Here is a 21,809-nt window from a genome sequence, read left to right as displayed (position 1 = left end):
GCGTGGTGATCTGTTTAAAGGGATGGGGTAAGGCGAGCGTAAAACACAGACACACACACACAAACACACACACACACACACACACACACACAGAGCAGTCAGTGGAAGGAAACGAGGCACCTATGTCACCGGAGCCTACTCGAAATGCGTCGACATTTCCACTGAAGTGTTGCACGTCTCTGTCCGGCGGTCATTGCTCGTATCCATCTGTGTGATCGAGTCACCAGAGGGAGTGTGAACCAGGAGCAGGAGGGACTCCTAACTGTACAAGTTTGCGGATGATGCCGAAGCCGTGAGGAAAGTGGAAAGCAGGGGGGACTGCATCAACCTGCAAGGGGACATAAACAAACTCCAAAGTTGGTCTGATACATGATGGATGAAATTGAATCCGAGTAAATGTAAAGTAATGAGGATGGGAAGAATAATGAGGATGGGAAGAATAATGAGGATGGGTAGAATAATGAGGATGGGAAGAATAATGAGGATGGGAAGAATAATGAGGATGGGTAGAATAATGAGGATGGGAAGAATAATGAGGATGGGAAGAATAATGAGGATGGGTAGAATAATGAGGATGGGTAGAATAATGAGGATGGGAAGAATAATGAGGATGGGAAGAATAATGAGGATGGGTAGAATAATGAGGATGGGAAGAATAATGAGGATGGGAAGAATAATGAGGATGGGTAGAATAATGAGGGTGGGAAGAATAATGAGGATGGGTAGAATAATGAGGATGGGAAGAATAATGAGGGTGGGAAGAATAATGAGGATGGGTAGAATAATGAGGATGGGAAGAATAATGAGGATGGGAAGAATAATGAGGATGGGTAGAATAATGAGGATGGGAAGAATAATGAGGATGCGAAGAATAATGAGGATGCGAAGAATAATGAGGATGGGAAGAATAATGAGGATGGGAAGAACAATGAGGATGGGAAGAATAATGAGGATGGGTAGAATAATGAGGATGGGTAGAATAATGAGGATGGGAAGAATAATGAGGATGGAAAGAATAATGAGGATGGGAAGAATAATGAGGATGGGAAGATAATGAGGATGGGAAGAATAATGAGGGTGGGAAGAATAATGAGGGTGTGGAGAATAATGAGGATGGGTAGAATAATGAGGATGGGAAGAATAATGAGGATGCGAAGAATAATGAGGATGGGAAGAATAATGAGGATGGGAAGAATAATGAGGATGGGTAGAATAATGAGGATGGGTAGAATAATGAGGATGGGAAGAATAATGAGGATGGGTAGAATAATGAGGATGGGAAGAATAATGAGGATGGGAAGAATAATGAGGAAGGGAAGAATAATGAGGATGGGAAGAATAATGAGGATGGGAAGAATAATGAGGATGGGTAGAATAATGAGGATGGGAAGAATAATGAGGATGGGAAGAATAATGAGGATGGGTAGAATAATGAGGATGGGTAGAATAATGAGGATGGGAAGAATAATGAGGATGCGAAGAATAATGAGGATGGGAAGAATAATGAGGGTGGGAAGAATAATGAGGATGGGTAGAATAATGAGGGTGGGAAGAGTGATGAGATTGGGAAGAATAATGAGGGTGGGAAGAATAATGAGGATGGGAAGAATAATGAGGGTGGGAAGAATAATGAGGGTGGGAAGAATAATGAGGATGGGAAAACAGTGATATAAGGTCTCGTTGCGAATGCCATTTAACAAGACATGGGCTTCAGGAATTTCTCTCTGAGACTTAGGATTGGACATCGTCCATAACCCCGTCGCCAGGGTCTTACCTTTGTCGAGGAGTTGAGGAGACAAAATATGGATCATATTCTGTTCATGGATAAGGAACTATTCAGCAAGACATGTTCCTCTCTATCATCTTTTTCAATGTGTATCCATCCCCGCGTAGAGAAACGTGCCATTCCGAACTTGCACCTGTACTTGCTCATCTATTCCGCTTCTGCTTAAAATCAAAATTTTCCTTCTGTTACTTCTTGCAAACATGCATCTGTACATCCATCCTATAGAAAGATGAACGTTCTATTCCCTCCAGCTACCGTTTCCGTTGCTTTAACTTTTACTATTACCAGAATCTTTGAATCCGTTCTCAACTCCTATTTCCTCAAGCATCTTGCCTCTCACAGCATGTTCCCTGATCACCAGCAAGGCTTCCGCAAGGCAAACTCACCGGTGATGTCCCCTCTTATCTCACTGACGTCTGGTCATCATCCCTGAAAGATTTTGGAGAATCCTGTGTAGTGACCCTTGATACATCAAAAGTATTTGGTAGGGTGTGGTGTCGGGGTCTCTTCTGTAAGGTCCTCTCTTTTAGCTTCCTTCCATCACTTTGCTCCCTCATATCTAGCTTCCTCTCTGGCCGATCTATCTCTGTGATTTGTTAGTGGATCGCTTTATCCATCTTCCTCTATCAACATCGGTGTTCCTCAAGGTTCTGTCTTGCCTTTCTCCCATCTATCAACGATTTTCTTTCTTCTACAGATAACCAACTACACACACACACACACACACACACACACACACACACACACACACACACACACACACACACACACATGCCGGCAACTCAACACTACATTCTTCCACCTACTTTAGTCTGCTCCATCCCCTCTCGCTCGATCTGCTTCACCACTCGATATCACTTTCTCTCTAAACTTGGACAGTTCCCAGTGGGACAGACGGAGCCTGGTTAGGTTTAATGCCTCCTGAACCCAGTTCTTGCGCATTCTCTCTCTCTCTCTCTCTCTCTCTCTCTCTCTCTCTCTCTCTCTCTCTCTCACACACACACACACACACATTTCCCATCTTTCTTAGTGTATTTCTAATTCCACCACGTAATGAGCATGCTTAGTATCGCTGTAACGTCTAAACTGTCTTGGAGACATCTCATTCTTTACACACACAGCCAAGCTTGCCTCAAAAACTAGGGAGTCCTTCTGTTTAGAAGCGGTGGATTTTTCTCTTCTAAACAGATGCTCCGTTTATTCAAAGGATTGATCCATCCTTGTGTGGAATACAGCTCTCACACATGGGTTTGTTCAAGCTGTAAATACTTACTACATAGAGTTGTGTCAAGAGGTTTGGCTTGGGAACTCTCCCTGGATGCCTTGGCCCATTTACCCTAAGTCGTGTTGTTGAATCACTTTCTCTCTTTTGTGTGTATTGCTTTAGTTTTGCCCCAGTGAGCTGGCTGTTTGTGTGCACCTAACCATCAGCTTAGCCACGTGTTATTCTCAAAACTACTGCGTCTCATGATTCCTGATTGCCGGTGGCAACTCGAGGGTGGGCCGTTTTGATATCTGTTTCTTTTCCTCCACCTCAAACCTGTTTTGGAACTCTCTACCGTCACATGTCTTCAACTGTGTTCTGACCTGTTTTAAAAAAGCGTACTTTTCACTTCCTCCACAATACTTACAAACTATTTCCTCTTACTTCTCACTCTCATCAACCATTTTCATATATATATATATATATATATATATATATATATATATATATATATATATATATATATATATATATATCATACAAACCTCCAACAGCCAGGATCGAACCCGGGACCCCTGTGCAACAGGTGGGAGCGTTACCACTAGGCTATGATCACCTCTAATAGGGATATGATTATTCGAATACTATGTACTCGAATACCCTTTGTATCACGTTAATGAGCAACGGGGTCTACACCGGTCATTTCCCATCAGCCTCATAAAGCCAGCAGATAGCATTTGTTCGTATTCATATACCTCCGCGTTATACAGTTAGGTTTGGTAAAATGACGTCCTAGCTACGTATATCAACTAACTGACTTATATTTCTCTCTTGTGTCTCCCCTGATGAGGTGATTATTACATGAAAGTGCACTTGGGAACTTATCGTGTTTCATTTTCCCTGTGGACTGTTAAGAATATATATATATATATATATATATATATATATATATATATATATATATATATATATATATATATATATATATATATATATATATATATCTTTTTTTTTTTTCAAACTATTCGCCATTTCCCGCATTAGCGAGGTAGCGTTAAGAACAGAGGACTGGGCCTTTGAGGGAATACCCTCACCTGGCCCAAATCTCTGTTCCTTCTTTTGGAAAATTAAAAAAAGAAAAAAAAAAAAAACGAGAGGGGAGGATTTCCAGCCCCCCGCTCCCTCTCCAGCCCCCCGCTCCCTCCCTCCCTATATATATATATATATATATATATATATATATATATATATATATATATATATATATATATATATATATATATATATATATAGGACAGCTGATCTGGGTGAAACAAAAAACCTTTTGAGAGGAGAATGAATTTCGCATCCATTTCTTGAACGAACCCACAAAATGGGGAGGGCTACGTGGACCAAGATAATATCTTGGGTGAAATACAACGAATTTCGTACATATACAACAACCAGACAAAATCTTACAATAGCTTAGTCGCAGGATAGGTTAAAGTCAGGTTTAGTTTAGTTTTAAACTTATAGAAATTTCACGACCGCTATCTTTAGGTGGGTAGAGATGATACCTGACAGCAGGTAAGAATGCTGGAAATCGTAGTATAGGGCGAAGAAAACGGTCCTTGGGTGGAAGACGTCATCACTCCTGCGTTTGAATCGTTTGAAGCGAATCAGCTTCGACCAGAGTATCACGCTAGGGGTTCACAGCCATTCATGACCGCTAGATCGGTGTGATTTTCACACACACACACACACACACACACACAGGTGCAGTGGCATGTACAACACCTGGTGATAGGGCACACAAGCCTCGTTGCGCCATAATAGATGCGAGGCAGCGATCGTGCGAGGCAGTTGATTGGCGGTAAAGCGAAATGGCGCAAGGAACGACCAGTGTTTAATGGAACCAGGAGGAAACGAATGATGCTTGCTGACACATGGCATCCACTACGTAGCCAAATTTGTAGCATAAACGTCAGCGTTTATAAGTTCTCAGAAAACGTAGAACCAAAACCACAGTTCACTTGCCAGCTCAGGAATTCGTCAACAAACCCATGAACATACAAAGCCCGTCTGAAGACCTGTCGAAGAATGGTCATGTACGGTGTCGATTTATAGACCAGGGACGTTATTGGAACACGCCCAGAAACATCATCTTCCCTCATTCACGAACTACCTCGTTTCCCTACGATTGTAGTTCTCTTCACCTGTGGCAAGAGTCGATATTTCGAATATCGCGAAGGCACGAGGAAAGACATCTGTTGAAGATTTATGTAGTTGGAATTATTGATCTCATTATGGGGAATGTGTCTGGGAGAGGAATGTGTTGTTTACCTCTCACAACCAAACATTCATGCTGCCCGGGGCTGGTGGGCGCCCGGGTGTCGAGAACCCTTGTGGTTGGTTCATACGAGACCTCGAGACCTCGCCCCGGGATTTTCTTAGGCGAGACCCAGTGCCCGAGCGAGCGAGTGACACAGCCTCACCTTCTGATTGGCCAGAACGAGATCCACCGACCAATCAGCCGACCATGCCACAACCCTCTGATTGGCCAGATGAGATCCACAGACCGACCCGGCCTCGTCTTCTGATTGGCCCGACGAAATCCACCGCCCGACCGACCGATCGACTAAGCCTGACCTTCTGATTGGCTAGACGAGATCCATCGACTAGCCTCACCCGTCTGTCGACCAGCCTCACCCTCTGTCGACCAGCCTCACCCTCTGTCGACCAGCCTCACCCTCTGTCGACCAGCCTCACCCTCTGATGGTGGTAGACCAGATCCACTCATCCACCCAGCCACACCCATCTCATAATGCCAGACCAGCTCCACCCAAAGCCTCACCCTCCATTACCACCTACTGTGTCGGACGCATTTGCATAATGCCGAAGTCGTGTTCCCGACCGGAGCCCCACACTGTTACAGAGATCGCTCCCTCTCCCCGCATCACGATGAGATGAAATTCTAACGAAGGTGGCTAATAATATTTCACAGAGCTACTGGCGAGGTGATCACGTATTCTCCCTCCCGCTGGGGGGAGAGTGAATTTGACCTGTAGGCGAGGTTCTCCATGGTATGGAAGGAGGATTCCTTGATGCTATACTGGGGTATATATACTTGATCGCCGGTTCCCGCATCTGCGTGGCAACGCCGGGAACAGATGATGAATGGCTGCATTCGCCCACTTCCATTCTCTAGCTGTCATGTGTCATGCACCGAAACCACAGCTCCTTATCTACATCCAGGCCCCCACAGACCATTCCATGTTTTACCCAGGACGCTCCACTTGTCCTGGTTCAGTCCAGTGACAGCACGTCAACACACATATTGTCAAGACAACAGGCAGATGTGAGAGTATTATAATCTCTGCCTCAGTGCCTAGCATCATTCTAGGGTTGCTAGAGCCAAGAAGTGTGAGTGGTGGAGTCTGTATACTTCTGTATACATATGTGTCGCGTATATGTATCTTGTATTCATTCGCAGACAGTCATGACGCAGATGATATGAGACAATTCGCAGTAAAGATAGACACTGAAACCCCAAGCCTTTTACAGTGTTTTAAGCTTTGATGCTTTCCACTATTTTCCCGACGAGTCTTTCATAACTATATATATACTTTTCTCTTTCATAACTATATATATACTTTTCTCTTTCATAACTATATATATACCTTTCTCTTTCATAACTATATATATACTTTTCTCTTTCATAATTATATATATACTTTTCTCTTTCATAACTATATATATACTTTTCTCTTTCCTAACTATATATATACTTTTCTCTTTCCTAACTATATATATACTTTTCTCTTTTGCTTTGTCGTTGGATCTAGTCATAAACAAGGTTCCTCTTCGGGAGCAGGCCTTGAGTGAGACTTGAAAAAGTGTTAGGTAAGAAAGTAAGGACAAGACAAGAGAGAGAGATAGCATCTTAGGTTTGTGTGAGGAGGTGGAGGACCTGCCTTTTATAAGAGACAAGTCGCTGGTGGTAATGGAAAGATACACGAGAAGGAAAGAGTTCCAAGGCTTAGGTGTGGAGGGAAAGAAACAGATATGACAATGGCCCTCCCTTGATGTGATGCCGGACACATAGTAGTCATATTTGCTTGAGTACCACTTGATCTTGGTAATGACGGGGTTACACAAGCAACCCACTCTCGGGCGCAGACACCGAAGTAATATTCTTAGAAGAGAGAAAAGAGAACCCCCAACAGTTACACTGGGGAAGACGAGGTTAAGCTGGGGAAAAGATGATGAATCCAGCTGACGAAATCTCGACTCTGTCAAGTATGTACAGGTAGAACTCTCCTACGTGTGAGAGCATCGCCTCAATCAGAGACCATCTTCCAGTGCCTCCCTGCTGGATGTTGCCGGCTAAGCCCACCATCCGGCTGGTGTAGTTCGCCGCCCACACCCTAGCGTCCCTACAGGTGTCATGAGACAGAGACGTAGGTGTTCCTTGTCGCCCACGCGTAGCTCAGTATTGCTGGGGTGAGGTGTAATAGGCTGGATTCTGGGCCATTATAATAATCTTCCTCTTCGCACACTGGTTCGTCCGGGGGTTTGATCTTACTCGAGAGCGAAAATAGTCAGTTAGCGTGGGGAACACGCACCAGCCCCCCCTCACTCCTCCGCAGGAGGAGGAGGGAAGGAGGGTCGTGAAGTGGGGGGAGGGGTATACAAAGGAGACTCAGTCCTTTCGTGTCATCAGAATTTTTTCGAAATTTTTTAGAATTTTCGGCACCTGATCAGAACTTAAAAAGTTACCTGGAGTTACACGGAATTATTTGTGTTGTGGAGTGTTTCCCCAAAGGCAGGTGTTGCAGCAACACCAATGTTGTGTTGAAAGCACGTTGGATCTGATGAACGTCACATGAGATAAGAGACTTGTGTTTGGTTTAGTGATGAGAAACGGTATGAAAGTGGTGTTGTGTGTGTGTGTGTGTGTGTGTGTGTGTGTGTGTGCGTGTGCGTCAGGAGGCATTAAACGCCACTCCGTTGCGTCTGCCTAGCTGGGGAAACATTTGTTCGTATCTTGCGTCGTATGGAAGCGTTGGCGACGCAGTGAGACGTAGTTGTAACGAGTCGAGGACCACGTAAAAGGGTGTCGCTTGTCGTAATTAACTGAGTCGGTTGCTAATGATAGGACGTTTATGATGAAGGTTATTAGAAGCAGGACAAAAAAAATTGAGACGCCACTGTTAGAGAGAGAGAGAGAGAGAGAGAGAGAGAGAGAGAGAGAGAGAGAGAGAGAGAGAGAGAGAGAGAGAAGGGTTGATCCATCGACAGACACGGGAATAGATCGGACAAGGAGGTACAGGAAATAGATCGGCCAGAGAGAGAGGAAGCTTAACACACGAGAGAGAGAGAGAGAGAGAGAGAGAGAGAGAGAGAGAGAGAGAGAGAGAGAGAGAGAGAGAGAGTGGAGACAGGGTGAAGTGGTAGGAGGCCGGTGGAGATCACACCTCAGTGTTGTTGTTCCTGTGTCACGAAAGCCCTCGAGGTGTGAGGGGTGGATTCGTTCCCTCTCCCTCCTTGTGGGTTTACAGAAGAGTTTACGAGAGATCTTCCCTTGCGGAACGCATCCTAATGATGGAGAGAGACAGAGACGACTGTGAGATTAGATTAAGAAGGTGGGACTTGAGGAAGGTATCAAGGACTTGGGAGGGACATGGGGACTTGAGGAAGGTATCAAGGACTTGGGAGGGACATGGGGATTTGAGGAAGGTATCAAGGACTTGGGAGGGACATGGGGACTTGAGGAAGGTATCAAGGACTTGGGAGAGACATGGGGATTTGAGGAAGGTATCAAGGACTTGGGAGAGACATGGGGACTTGAGGAAGGTATCAAGGACTTGGGAGGGACATGGGGATTTGAGGAAGGTATCAAGGACTTGGGAGAGACATGGGGACTTGAGGAAGGTATCAAGGACTTGGGAGGGACATGGGGATTTGAGGAAGGTATCAAGGACTTGGGAGGGACATGGGGACTTGAGGAAGGTATCAAGGACTTGGGAGAGACATGGGGACTTGAGGAAGGTATCAAGGACTTGGGAGAGACACTGGGACTTGAGGAAGGTACCAAGGACTTGGGAGAGACATGGGGACTTGATGAAGGTATCAAGGACTTTGGAGAGACATGGGGACTTGAGGAAGGTATCAAGGACATGGGAGAGACATGGGGACTTGATGAAGGTATCAAGGACTTTGGAGAGACATGGGGACTTGAGGAAGGTATCAAGGACTTGGGAGAGACATGGGGACTTGAGGAAGGTATCAAGGACTTTGGAGAGACATGGGGACTTGAGGAAGGTATCAAGGACTTGGGAGAGACATGGGGACTTGAGGAAGGTATCAAGGACTTGGGAGAGACATGGGGACTTGAGGAAGGTATCAAGGACTTGGGAGAGACACTGGGACTTGAGGAAGGTACCAAGGACTTGGGAGAGACATGGTGACTTGATGAAGGTATCAAGGACTTGGGAGAGACATGGGGACTTGAGGAAGGTATCAAGGACATGGGAGAGACATGGGGACTTGATGAAGGTATCAAGGACTTTGGAGAGACATGGGGATTTGAGGAAGGTATCAAGGACTTGGGAGAGACATGGGGACTTGAGGAAGGTATCAAGGACTTGGGAGAGACATGGGGACTTGAGGAAGGTATCAAGGACTTGGGAGAGGCATGGGGACTTGAGGAAGGTATCAAGGACTTGGGAGGGACATGGGGACTTGAGGAAGGTATCAAGGACTTGGGAGAGACATGGGGACTTGAGGAAGGTATCAAGGACTTGGGAGGGACATGGGGATTTGAGGAAGGTATCAAGGACTTGGGAGGGACATGGGGACTTGAGGAAGGTATCAAGGACTTGGGAGAGACATGGGGACTTGAGGAAGGTATCAAGGACTTGGGAGAGACACTGGGACTTGAGGAAGGTATCAAGGACTTGGGAGAGACATGGGGGCTTGAGGAAGGTACCAAGGACTTGGGTGAGACATGGGGACTTGAGGAAGGTACCAAGGACTTGGGAGAGGCATGGGGACTTGAGGAAGGTACCAAGGACTTGGGAGAGGCATGGGGACTTGGGGAAGGTATCAAGGACTTGGGAGAGGCATGGGGACTTGGGGAAGGTATCAAGGACTTGGGAGAGGCATGGGGACTTGAGGAAGGTATCAAGGACTTGGGAGAGACATGGGGACTTGAGGAAGGTATCAAGGACTTGGGAGAGGCATGGGGACTTGAGGAAGGTATCAAGGACTTGGGAGAGACATGGGGACTTGAGGAAGGTATCAAGGACTTGGGAGAGACATGGGGACTTGAGGAAGGTATCAAGGACTTGGGAGAGGCATGGGGACTTGAGGAAGGTATCAAGGACTTGGGAGAGACATGGGGACTTGAGGAAGGTATCAAGGACTTGGGAGGGACATGGGGATTTGAGGAAGGTATCAAGGACTTGGGTGAGACATGGGGACTTGAGGAAGGTACCAAGGACTTGGGTGAGACATGGGGGCTTGAGGAAGGTACCAAGGACTTGGGAGAGGCATGGGGACTTGGGGAAGGTATCAAGGACTTGGGAGAGGCATGGGGACTTGAGGAAGGTATCAAGGACTTGGGAGAGACATGGGGACTTGGGGAAGGGACTTGAATCTCCATTCGCACTATACAGAGAGGGAGGGAGTTCTAATCTCTGGGGGCCCCATCTTGTCGAACTCTCTCAGGTGTCATAGGAATTTCAGAACTCCCTTATGCTGTCTGCGTTCAATGTATCGTGATGTCCATATCTATATGTACGTGTGTGTGTGTGTGTGTATATATATGTATGTGTAAATGCGTGTGTGTTTCTATATGTCTTATATGAGCCCATGTGTGTCATATATATGTGTGTAAATGCGTGTGTGTTTCTATGTGTCTTATATGAGCCCATGTGTGTCATATATATGTGTGTAAATGCGTGTGTGTTTCTGTCTTATATGAGCCTGTGTGTATATATATGTGTGTAAATCCGTGTGTGTTTCTATATGTCTTATATGAGCCCATGTGTGTCATATACACATGTGTTGAAATAGGTTCACATACCACAAGTTCAGTCAATGTTAAATTTGCACATGGAATACCCATATCGTTGTGGGGTTAGAATTTTTCGATTGTCTTCTCACGCTCACGAGTTAATAAGTGCAAGCATGTGTTCGTTATTGTCAATTAACCATCAAGCAGAAAGTTCAATTGGTAGTTACGCGCTGTTACAATCGGTCATTATGATAGCTATCGATAATCTACGCCAGTAAAAAGACTTGTCGCTTTCATAACTTCGTCAGTTTTATTCGCACCTCACCCCCAACCCCGAGGGGGAGTTTGTACGTGTGTGTGTGTGTGTGTGTGTGTGTGTGTGTGTGTGTGTGTGTGTGTGTGTGTGTGTGTGTCTGTGTTATGGTTATTAAAATGTGTTGTGGATGGTCGGGGCGAACGTGCTGCTCACGCCCGTGTGGTCAATGCAGTTTTAAAATTAGGTTCATTAATGGTTGTTTTGAAATTGAGGAGGTCGTGCGTTCGTGAGCGAGTTTCATGATGACTGGTTTGCGTAGAGTGAGTGAGAGAGAGAGAGAGAGAGAGAGAGAGAGAGAGAGAGAGAGAGAGAGAGAGAGAGAGAGAGAGAGAGAGAGAGAGAGAGGCCATAATGAAACACGTCAGCTGATTGGTGATGGTGATGGTTCAGGATGATGGTGATGGTTCAGGATGATGGTGATGGTTCAGGATGATGGTGATGGTTCAGGATGATGTGATGGTTCAGGATGATGGTGATGGTTCAGGATGATGGTGATGGTTCAGGATGATGGTGATGGTTCAGGATGATGGTGATGGTTCAGGATGATGGTGATGGTTCAGGATGATGTGATGGTTCAGGATGGTGGTGATGGTTCAGGATGATGGTGATGGTTCAGGATGATGGTGATGGTTCAGGATGATGTGATGGTTCAGGATGATGGTGATGGTTCAGGATGATGGTGATGGTTCAGGATGATGGTGATGGTTCAGGATGATGGTGATGGTTCAGGATGGTGGTGATGGTTCAGGATGATGGTGATGGTTCAGGATGATGTGATGGTTCAGGATGATGGTGATGGTTCAGGATGATGGTGATGGTTCAGGATGATGTGATGGTTCAGGATGATGGTGATGGTTCAGGATGGTGGTGATGGTTCAGGATGATGGTGATGGTTCAGGATGATGGTGATGGTTCAGGATGATGGTGATGGTTCAGGATGATGGTGATGGTTCAGGATGATGGTGATGGTTCAGGGATGATGGTGATGGTTAGGATGGTGGTGATGGTTCGGATGAGTGGTGATGGTTCAGGATGATGGGTGATGGTTCAGGATGATGGTGATGTTCAGGATGGTGGTGATGGTTCAGGATGGTGATGGTTCAGGATGACTGGTGATGGGTTCAGGATGATGGTGATGGTTCCGGATTGATGGTGGATGGTTCAGGGATGGTGGTGATGGTTCAGGAGAGGGTGATGGTTCAGGATGATGGTGATGGTTCAGGATGGTGGTGATGGTTTAGGATGATGGTGATGGTTTCAGGATGATTGTGATGGTTCAGGATGATGGGGATTGGTTCGAATATTGTTGATGGATCAGGATGATGGTGCTGGTTCAGGATGATGCGCTGTTCAGGGTGGTGGTGATGGTTTCAGGATGATGGTGATGGTTGCAGGTGGTGTGGTTCAGGTTGATGGTGATGGTTCAGGATGATGTGATGGTTCAGGATGGTGATTGGTTCAGGATGTGGTGATGGATCAGGTGATGGTGACTGGTTCAGGATGGTGATGGTTTCGGATGGTGGTGAAGGTTCAGGATGATGGTGATGGTTCAGAATGGTGTGATGGTTCAGGATGGTGGAGAATTGGTTCAGGATGATGGTGATGGTTCAGGATGGTGAGGTTCAGGATGATGGTGATGGTTAGGATGTGGTGATGGTTCAGGATGATGGTGATGGTTCAGGATGATGTGATGGTTCAGGATGATGAGTGAATGGTTCAGGATGATGGATGGTTCAGGATGTGTGATGTTCAGGATGATGTGATGGTTCAGGATGATGTGATGGTTCAGGAGATGTGATGGTTCAGATGATGGTGATGGTTCAGTGTGTGAGTTCAGATGAGTGATGTTCAGGATGATGTGATGGTTCAGGATGTGTGATGGTTCAGGATGGTGATGGTTCAGGATGGTGTGTTCAGGAGATGTGATGTCAGATGTGGTGATGGTTCAGGATGGTGATGGTTCAGGATGGTGATGGTTCAGGATGTGGTGATGGTTCAGGATGAGTGATGGTTCAGGATGATGGTGATGGTTCAGGATGATGTGATGGTTCAGGATGGTGGTGATGGTTCAGGATGATGGTGATGGTTCAGGATGGTGATGGTTCAGGATGATGGTGATGGTTCAGGATGATGTGATGGTTCAGGATGGTGATGGTTCAGGATGATGTGATGGTGCAGGATGATGGTGATGGTTCAGGATGGTGATGGTTCAGGATGATGTGATGGTGCAGGATGGGATGGTTCAGGATGATGGTTCAGGATGGTGATGGTTCAGGATGATGGTGATGGTTCAGATGGATGGTGATGGTTCAGGATGATGGTGATGGTTCAGGATGGTGGTGATGGTTCAGGATGATGTGATGGTTCAGGATGATGGTGATGGTTCAGGATGATGATGGTTCAGGATGATGGTGATGGTTCAGGATGATGGTGATGGTTCAGGATTATGGTGATGGTCAGGATGGTGATGGTTCAGGATGATGGTGATGGTTCAGGATGGTGATGGTTCAGGATGATGGTGATGGTTCAGGATGATGGTGATGGTTCAGGATGGTGATGGTTCAGGATGATGGTGATGGTTCAGGATGATGGTGATGGTTCAGGATGGTGGTGATGGTTCAGGATGATGGTGATGGCTCAGGATGGTGGTGATGGTTCAGGATGGTGGTGATGGTTCAGGATGATGTGATGGTGCAGGATGATGGTGATGGTGCAGGATGATGGTGATGGTTCAGGATGGTGGTGATGGTTCAGGATGGTGGTGATGGTTCAGGATGGTGATGGTTCAGGATGATGTGATGGTTCAGGATGATGGTGATGGTTCAGGATGATGTGATAGTTCAGGATGATGGTGATGGCGCAGGATGATGGTGATGGTTCAGGATGATGGTGATGGTTCAGGATGATGTGATGGTGAAGGATGGTGATGGTTCAGGATGATGGTGATGGTTCAGGATGGTGGTGATGGTTCGGGATGATGGTGATGGTTCAGGATGATGATGATGGTTCAGGATGATGGTGATGGCGCAGGATGATGGTGATGGTTCAGGATGATGGTGATGGTTCAGGATGATGTGATGGTTCAGGATGATGGTGCAGGATGGTGATGGTTCAGGATGATGTGATGGTTCAGGATGGTGGTGATGGTTCAGGATGGTGGTGATGGTTCAGGATGGTGGTGATGGTTCAGGATGATGTGATGGTTCAGGATGATGGTGATGGTTCAGGATGATGATGGTTCAAGATGATGGTGATGGTTCAGGATGATGGTGATGGTTCAGGATGATGATGATGGTTCAGGATGATGGTGATGGTTCAGAATGATGTGATGGTTCAGGATGATTTGATGGTTCAGGATGATGTGATGGTGCAGGATGGTGGTGATGGTTCAGGATGATGGTGATGGTTCAGGATGATGGTGATGGTTCAGGATGATGGTGATGGTTCAGGATGATGTGATGGTTCAGGATGATGGTGATGGTTCACGATGGTGGTGATGGTTCAGGATGGTGGTGATGGTTCAGGATGATGGTGATGGTTCAGAATGATGGTGATGGTTTAGGATGATGTGTTGGTTCAGGATGATGGTGATGGTACAGGATGATGTGATGGTTCAGGATGATGTGATGGTTCAGGATGATGGTGATGGTTCAGGATGATGGTGATGGTTCAGGATGATGTGATGGTTCAGGATGGTGATGGTTCAGGATGATGGTGATGGTTCAGGATGGTGGTGATGGTTCAGGATGGTGATGGTTCAGGATAGTGATGGATCAGGATGGTGGTGATGGTTCAGGATGATGGTGATGTTTCAGGATAATGGTGATGGTTCAGGATGGTGTTGACGGTTCAGGATGATGGTGATGGTTCAGGATGATGGTGATGGTTCAGGATGGTGATGGTTCAGGATGATGTGATGGTTCAGGATGGTGATGATGGTTCAGGATGGTGATGGTTCAGGATGGTGATGGTTCAGGATGATGTGATGGTTCAGGATGGTGATGATGGTTCAGGATGATGGTGATGGTTCAGGATGATGGTGATGGTTCAGGGTGATGGTGATGGTACAGGATGATGGTAATGGTTCAGGGTGATGGTACATACAAGTTGCTTTTCTTATACACTCAGCAACACAGCACTAGTAAAACACACCCCAGTCAAGGCCATCTCGTGTGAAAGAAGAGAAAAAAAAGTGAAAGCAGGAGAAAGAAATGAACCAGGTCTCCGCTGGTATGTGTATATGACCTGACCCTTGACCCAAGGAAGGTTGTAAGGAGGCGGGAAGGACAAAGGGAGGAAGAGAAATCCACAAATTGGACATAAAAGGAAACCCTTTGCCTCCTTCCTTCCCTCCAGACATGATACATGTGATGGCGAGACATGATCCCACCGCCCATACAACGCTCCCTCCTCATGACGTGGTCGTGTTTACTGTATGGAGTTTTCCTGGAACAGATGCTCTGCTAGCCTGGAACAGGTGTCGCATTGGCGTGAAACGTCTGGAACGGACCTGGAATAGATGCTCTGCTAACCTGGAACAGGTGTCGCATTGGCGTGGAAAGTCTGGAACGGACCTGGAATAGATGCTCTGCTAACCTGGAACAGGTGTCGCATTGGCGTGGAACGTCTGGAACGGACCTGGAATAGATGCTCTGCTAACCTGGAACAGGTGTCGCATTGGCGTGGAAAGTCTGGAACGGACCTGGAATAGATGCCTTGCTAACCTGGAACAGGTGTCGCATTGGCGTGATACGCCTTGAGCTGAGTTGGAGCAGGTGTTGTGCTGGCCAGGAACAGGTGTGTTAGATTGACTGGAAAAGATTCTCTCTCTCTCTCTCTCTCTCTCTCTCTATCTCTATCTCTCTCTCTCTCTCTCTCTCTCTCTCTCTCTCTGCGTTGAGCCACACGCTGGCCTGGTCAGTTTTGACAATCTCGTCATATGTATTCACGAGGGGAAAAAAAAAAAATTGAAAAACTGTTTTTTTTTCCCGTCCCTTGCGAACCCCAAATATATGCATGGGCAATACAGGCAAATGAAATTTTCATGTGATTTATCATTCAGCTGTATTTTTGTTTAGCTTTAAGGGGGGGGGGGGGAATTCCTTTCCGAGTCCTGTGCTTGAAAGCAAAATGTATAAACCTTACCAATGGCCTTCACAGTACTATTTCTCTCTCTCTCTCTCTCTCTCTCTCTCTCTCTCTCTCTCTCTCTCTCTCTCTCTCTCTCTCTCTCTCCTCTCTCCGTCCACCGAGACAGATGCACAGAGAACAAGTACCTTCACAACTTTTTATCTTTTTCTCCTCTTCATCGCCACTTTAACGCCCCCCCCCCCCCCCCAACCCCGCGTCTTGACCTCTTTTGAGCAACGGCAGGTCACAGGACTTGACCCGGTATAACCCGGGTCAAGTACACGTCATAATGATGACCCTCCCAGGTCAGGCAACGCCTCTCTCCTCCTGTAGGGGGATTGTCATGACGTCCCCCTACCTACCTCACCAAACCACGCTCCCTAACCCATGTCGAACCGTGTCTCTCTTATCTCCCTTATCCACCGACCTCCTTCCTCACATTATCTTGTAGGGAGGTGCGTGGGGGTGAGGGGGGGGGAGGGGGGTGCCACTCCTCACCCCCCTCCACCTGACTTAGGGGTGTGTGGGGGGAGTGAATGCATGGGAGGGCACCTCCCTGCCTCCCACACACTCCCACACTGACCCACTGGATATTTACATACTTGGCCACACAAACATTGGACAATTCATGGCTGTATGGGATTTCTGTTGTGTCTCTCTCTCTCTCTCTCTCTCTCTCTCTCTCTCTCTCTCTCTCTCTCTCTCTCTCTCTGGAGAGGAAGAGATAGATAGATAGATAGATAGATAGATAGATAGAGAGAGAGAGAGAGAGAGAGAGAGAGAGAGAGAGAGAGAGAGAGAGAGAGAGAGGTGGGACTGTTTTTGGATGTGTGGAGCGGAAGTCGGGAGGAGGGTTCGCTGTGCATGATATAGTGATGGGATGGTCGCTCCACCACCCTGGCTTGTTTCTCTGCTCTGTATTGACTCAGGGACTCAAACCTCCCAGATCGCCATGAGACTTGATCGTATGTGGAATGTTTATATGGCTAAAGTGACTCGTCTTTCACTCCAGTACCTCTCTATACTTGAACTCGAGGTTCGAAATTTCTCTCGTTATTTGCGAGAGATAAGCGTTTCGTTCATGGCCTCGCTGGCCTTCCTATGGGTTATTTCGTACGATGGTGGGTGTTGTGAAGGCGACAGGCAGAGGTTGTTGATGATGTTACGATAAAATGTATGATTAACGAGGGATTTTTGTGGCTGCCGTGAGTGGACAGTAGGCCATCGTATCAAAACGTGAAATAATCTTATTAAACCTTGAAATCTTTTCAAAAATTCACTCTCTCATATCTTCCTTAAAAGATGTCAACTTGTGATTAATCACACGACAGTCTCGGTAGTAAGGAGTATTCTCTGTTCCTTCTTTTGGAAAATTATATATATATATATATATATATATATATATATATATATATATATATATATATATATATATATATATATATATGTATTAATGTATGTATATATTACACATGACAGCTAGAGACTGAGTGTGAACGAATGTGACCTTTGTTGTCTTTTCCTAGAGCTACCTCGCGTGCGCAGGGGAAGGGGGCTGTCATTTCATGTGTGGCGAGGTGGCGACGAGAATGGATGAGGGCAGCAAGTATGAATATGTACATGTGTATATATGTATATGTCTTTGTATGTACATGTATGCATACGTTGAAATGTATTTGTGTGTATGTGGGCGTGTGTGTGTGGGTGGGTTGGGCCATTCTTTCGTCTGTTTCCCTGCGCTACCATGCTAACGCGGGAGACAGCGACAAAGTATGATAATATATATATAATATTTCTCTCCCACTGAAATATTATATTGACAGCGGATTCCCATTTGAGCTCCAGCCTGAGCATTATATTTTCGACGCCTGCTTCACATATACGAAACACGCTTCGTATCTCGCCAGCCAGTTCATATTACATGAACGGCAACTGAAGCATTTTTTTTTTCATTTCTTTTCGCCATGTTCAGACCCCGCTATCCTTCGTTCAAGAAAGTAATGTACTTTTATTCCCATAGATTTCATCTTTTATCTCGGGAGTAAGACGTAGAATTCACAGTTCGTTCCGCTGTTTCATAACGTGGCTATCATGTGAACGAACCTTGTTCGAAGCCTCAGAGTCTAAGTCATCACACCGGTTAGCCATTCGAGGCGCCTTGTTCTGGGTAACTAATTGTGTCATCATTCTCATGATGCATATGTGTCTACCAGTCGCCCTTTCCTGAACACTTAGATCAGCATATTCACGTGCAAATTTGACGTTGTCTGCCGTGGCTCGTTAGCCGTTTTGGGCCAGGGTTTTGAGGCAAGTGTTACCAACCCGAACGGGGGCACAGCTGTTGTCAACACATCCATCTGCAACATTAGGGGGACACACACACACACGGAGCCGTCTAATTAAGATGCACGCCACTCGTTAACATAATGAGCAAATTAAGTTGGTAAGGCTTGAGCTAGGTCAAACCATTTATGTAAGCGCCCGTAGCAACCACTTTTGAGCTGTGTCACTTTGGACCACCTGTGTTAATCAGTGACCCTTCAAGGCATTTCGGCGAGGATTAGAGGCGTATCCTGCATCTGGACGAAAATGTGAGCCCATTTAAGAACTTAATGTCGACAGAGAATGGTTCTGTTGTGTCAAGACGAGGATGTGTAGCCATCAGGTAATTATACAGGCGAGCAGTTTACTTGCCAACCATCAGGACTTCACGCGGGTGTTCATTTAGGGGAAAGTGGAATAGCAAATGAGAAGGAAACGCTATTATCCTGAAGTAAAGGCTATTACCCTGAGGTAATGGCTATTTTCCTGAATTAATAGCCATTATCCTAAAGTAAAGGTTATTACCCTTAGGTAATTGCTATTTTCCTGAAGTTATGGCTATTATTCTGAAGTAAAGGCTATTACCCTGAAATAATGGCTATTTTCCTGAAGTTATAGCTATTATTCTGAAGTAAAGGCTAGTACCCTGAAATAATGTCTATTTTCCTGAGATAGTGGCTATTTTCTTGAAACAATGGCTGTTATCTTGAAGTAAAGGCTATTACCCGAGGTAATGGCTATTTTCCTGAAGTAATGGCTATTATCCTGAAGTAATGGCTATTATCCTGAAGTAATGGCTATTACCCGAGGTAATGGCTATTTTCCTGAAGTAATGGCTATCATCCTGAAGTAATGGCTATTATCCTGAAGTGATGGCTATTATCCTTAAAGTACATGCTTTTATTATAAAGTAAGGATATTTTCCTGATGAAGATAAGGTGCTTAGCAATTTCTCGAAAGAAGGCTTTCCAGTCTTCAAACTTGCGCGTCCTCTGCAATGTTCGTTGCGCCTCGTAGAGTTATGTCACGCGTTGGGCTTTACTGCTGTACTCGGGGAGGATGCGGAACTGGTCTTTGAGAGGGGGGAGGAAGGGGGGGGGGGGATCCTCGCTTTGCTCCATCTTCTGTTCCCACTTTTCGAAAATGGTGATACAGGAGGGGAAGATTTCCAGCTTGCCCACTTCCTCCCGCCCCTGTCGTACTCAGTAGTGCTCATATGCTTGATCAACCTGATCAACATTTTGAGATTATAGAAGAAAATCACGACAAATATTGGTGTTACCGGACTCCTCCTGCTCGAGGTTGCGCCGCGAGTGAGTAGTCGCCTTCGTCGAGGCTGTATCATCGAGAATACAAAAAGCCTCATACTCCAAAAGGAGGACTCAGTTTCCCTGCTACTGGAAGTGGCGTAGCCTTTTGGACTGAGTAGCCTAAGCCTGAAATCCATTTACAAGTGAAGGTTGTGGTTTATGTTGGGTCTGTCACCCACAAAGCTGCGTGACGGTACAACCCTAGGATAGAACGACGGTACGACCCCTTGTGGAGCACGACGGTACGACCCCTTGTGGAGCACGACAGTACGACCCCTGTGAGCACGACGGTACAACCCTTTGGGTAGATGGCCTGACCTATGACCTGACCCTCAGTTGATCAGGTTTGAGTATACCCAAAGCGTTCTGTTGTCGAGTTCATCATGGGCTCAAGTGCTCAAGGGGCACTGTGGAGTCCACAGAGAGAATGGGATCACACAGACTGACGCAGTGGATAGTGAGTGGGTCATGTGCATCTTGTCTTTGTGTCTGGGGATCGTGGGTCGAGGGATGGGTAATGGCTACGTAAGAACTGCTATTATCGCTATGTAAATTCTCTTCCCCACAGGAACCTTATATTGATACAAATGCTTACGTGAGACAGATTAAAGTTGCAGCGGAAGTCTAGATATTGACATGGTAGTGAGCGATATCTATGTTGTCGTAAATGAACAGAATTCTTTCGAGTAGATTTGTGAATGTTGACTTGACAGGCAAATAGTGAACGCGGGTTTATTTGTTTTTCTTTTAATATACCGTCGTTGTGAGTCGTGTTGGACCTGTGATATAAGAGAGACGACATAACACGACGGGCCGAGGAGTGGGAGCCAGTATGAGAAGTGGTCGTGGAGTGTCGTGCTGGGTCATGGCGTCGTCGTCCAGTTAGTGATGAGTGATCAAGGTGGCGGCGGTGGAGACTCGTCCTCCACCGAGCGCTCCTCCCACACCTCCTCCACCGTCCTCCTCCCGGAGCCTGGCAAGCACCATGGCAAGCTCTCGTCCTCGGCAGCCCCAGCCGGCTCCCTCTCCTCCCAGGGATCGCTGGGGTCCTCCTCGACGTGGAGGACGACGCCCATCCTGGAGGCCCTGGCGCGGCCGGCGCAGCTGGCCAGCCCCTCGCTGGCTGCCCGGCGACTCATACGGTGGAAGAGAATAGCGTCGGACGACATGGAGAAGTGCATGACGGAGGAGAAGGAGGACGCGACCGCCTCGCAGCCGGACATGACGACGGGCGAGAGCACCGCCGAGGACGAAGACGTCGACACGGAGGAGACGCCCGGGGGGGACAGCGCCGACAGTGGGCTGACCGGTGGAGCAGAGAGGGAGAAGGGCTCCGGTGTCCCGCCGCTCTTAGACTCCGAGGACGGCTCCGCACGTGTCCTCGTGCCTCTCCACGAGACCTGCAGGTGAGTCATTGTAGTATTTACCTTCCCGGTAGCCTTGATGGTCTCCCAGTAGCCAGTACTACTCTCAGATTCTTTCCTCTGCCCCGGGGTTCACACACACACACACACGCCGCCACACCTCCTCCTCGCATCGTCACATAGCCTGAGTTCCCGTCGTTTATACCCAGAGCACGTCTCTCTCTCCCTCCTGGATCTCCGTGCCTTGATTCCCCTCAGCCTCTTTTACTCAATCATTCCATTTCCTCCTCAGTGTCCACCCTCCTCTTCCTCATCCTCCTCCCGGCTCCTTTTTGCCTCCGGCAGTTAGGTCCTCCCTCGTTCTTTCTGTATGCCCTG

General features: G+C 46.8%; 1 protein-coding gene across 3 annotated transcripts in view; it reads left to right on the top strand.

The window, feature by feature from the left end:
* Positions 1–21,542, top strand: part of LOC139764460 (uncharacterized) — a 145,496-nt gene extending 123,954 nt beyond the window's left edge. For all 3 annotated transcript variants that reach the window (XM_071691011.1, XM_071691013.1, XM_071691012.1), the window contains exon 2: positions 20,636–21,542. In XM_071691011.1, the coding sequence (XP_071547112.1) occupies positions 20,956–21,477 (522 nt within the window). In that variant the 5' untranslated portion in view covers positions 20,636–20,955 and the 3' untranslated portion in view covers positions 21,478–21,542. The remainder of the gene's footprint in view (positions 1–20,635) is intronic.
* The last annotated feature ends 267 nt before the right edge of the window (positions 21,543–21,809 follow it).

Source organism: Panulirus ornatus, chromosome 50 (assembly GCF_036320965.1).
Source record: "Panulirus ornatus isolate Po-2019 chromosome 50, ASM3632096v1, whole genome shotgun sequence".
NCBI classification, from domain to species: Eukaryota; Metazoa; Arthropoda; class Malacostraca; order Decapoda; family Palinuridae; genus Panulirus; species Panulirus ornatus.
The sequence above is the reverse complement of the archived record's forward strand: the minus strand, read 5'-3'. Positions and strand labels throughout refer to the sequence as shown.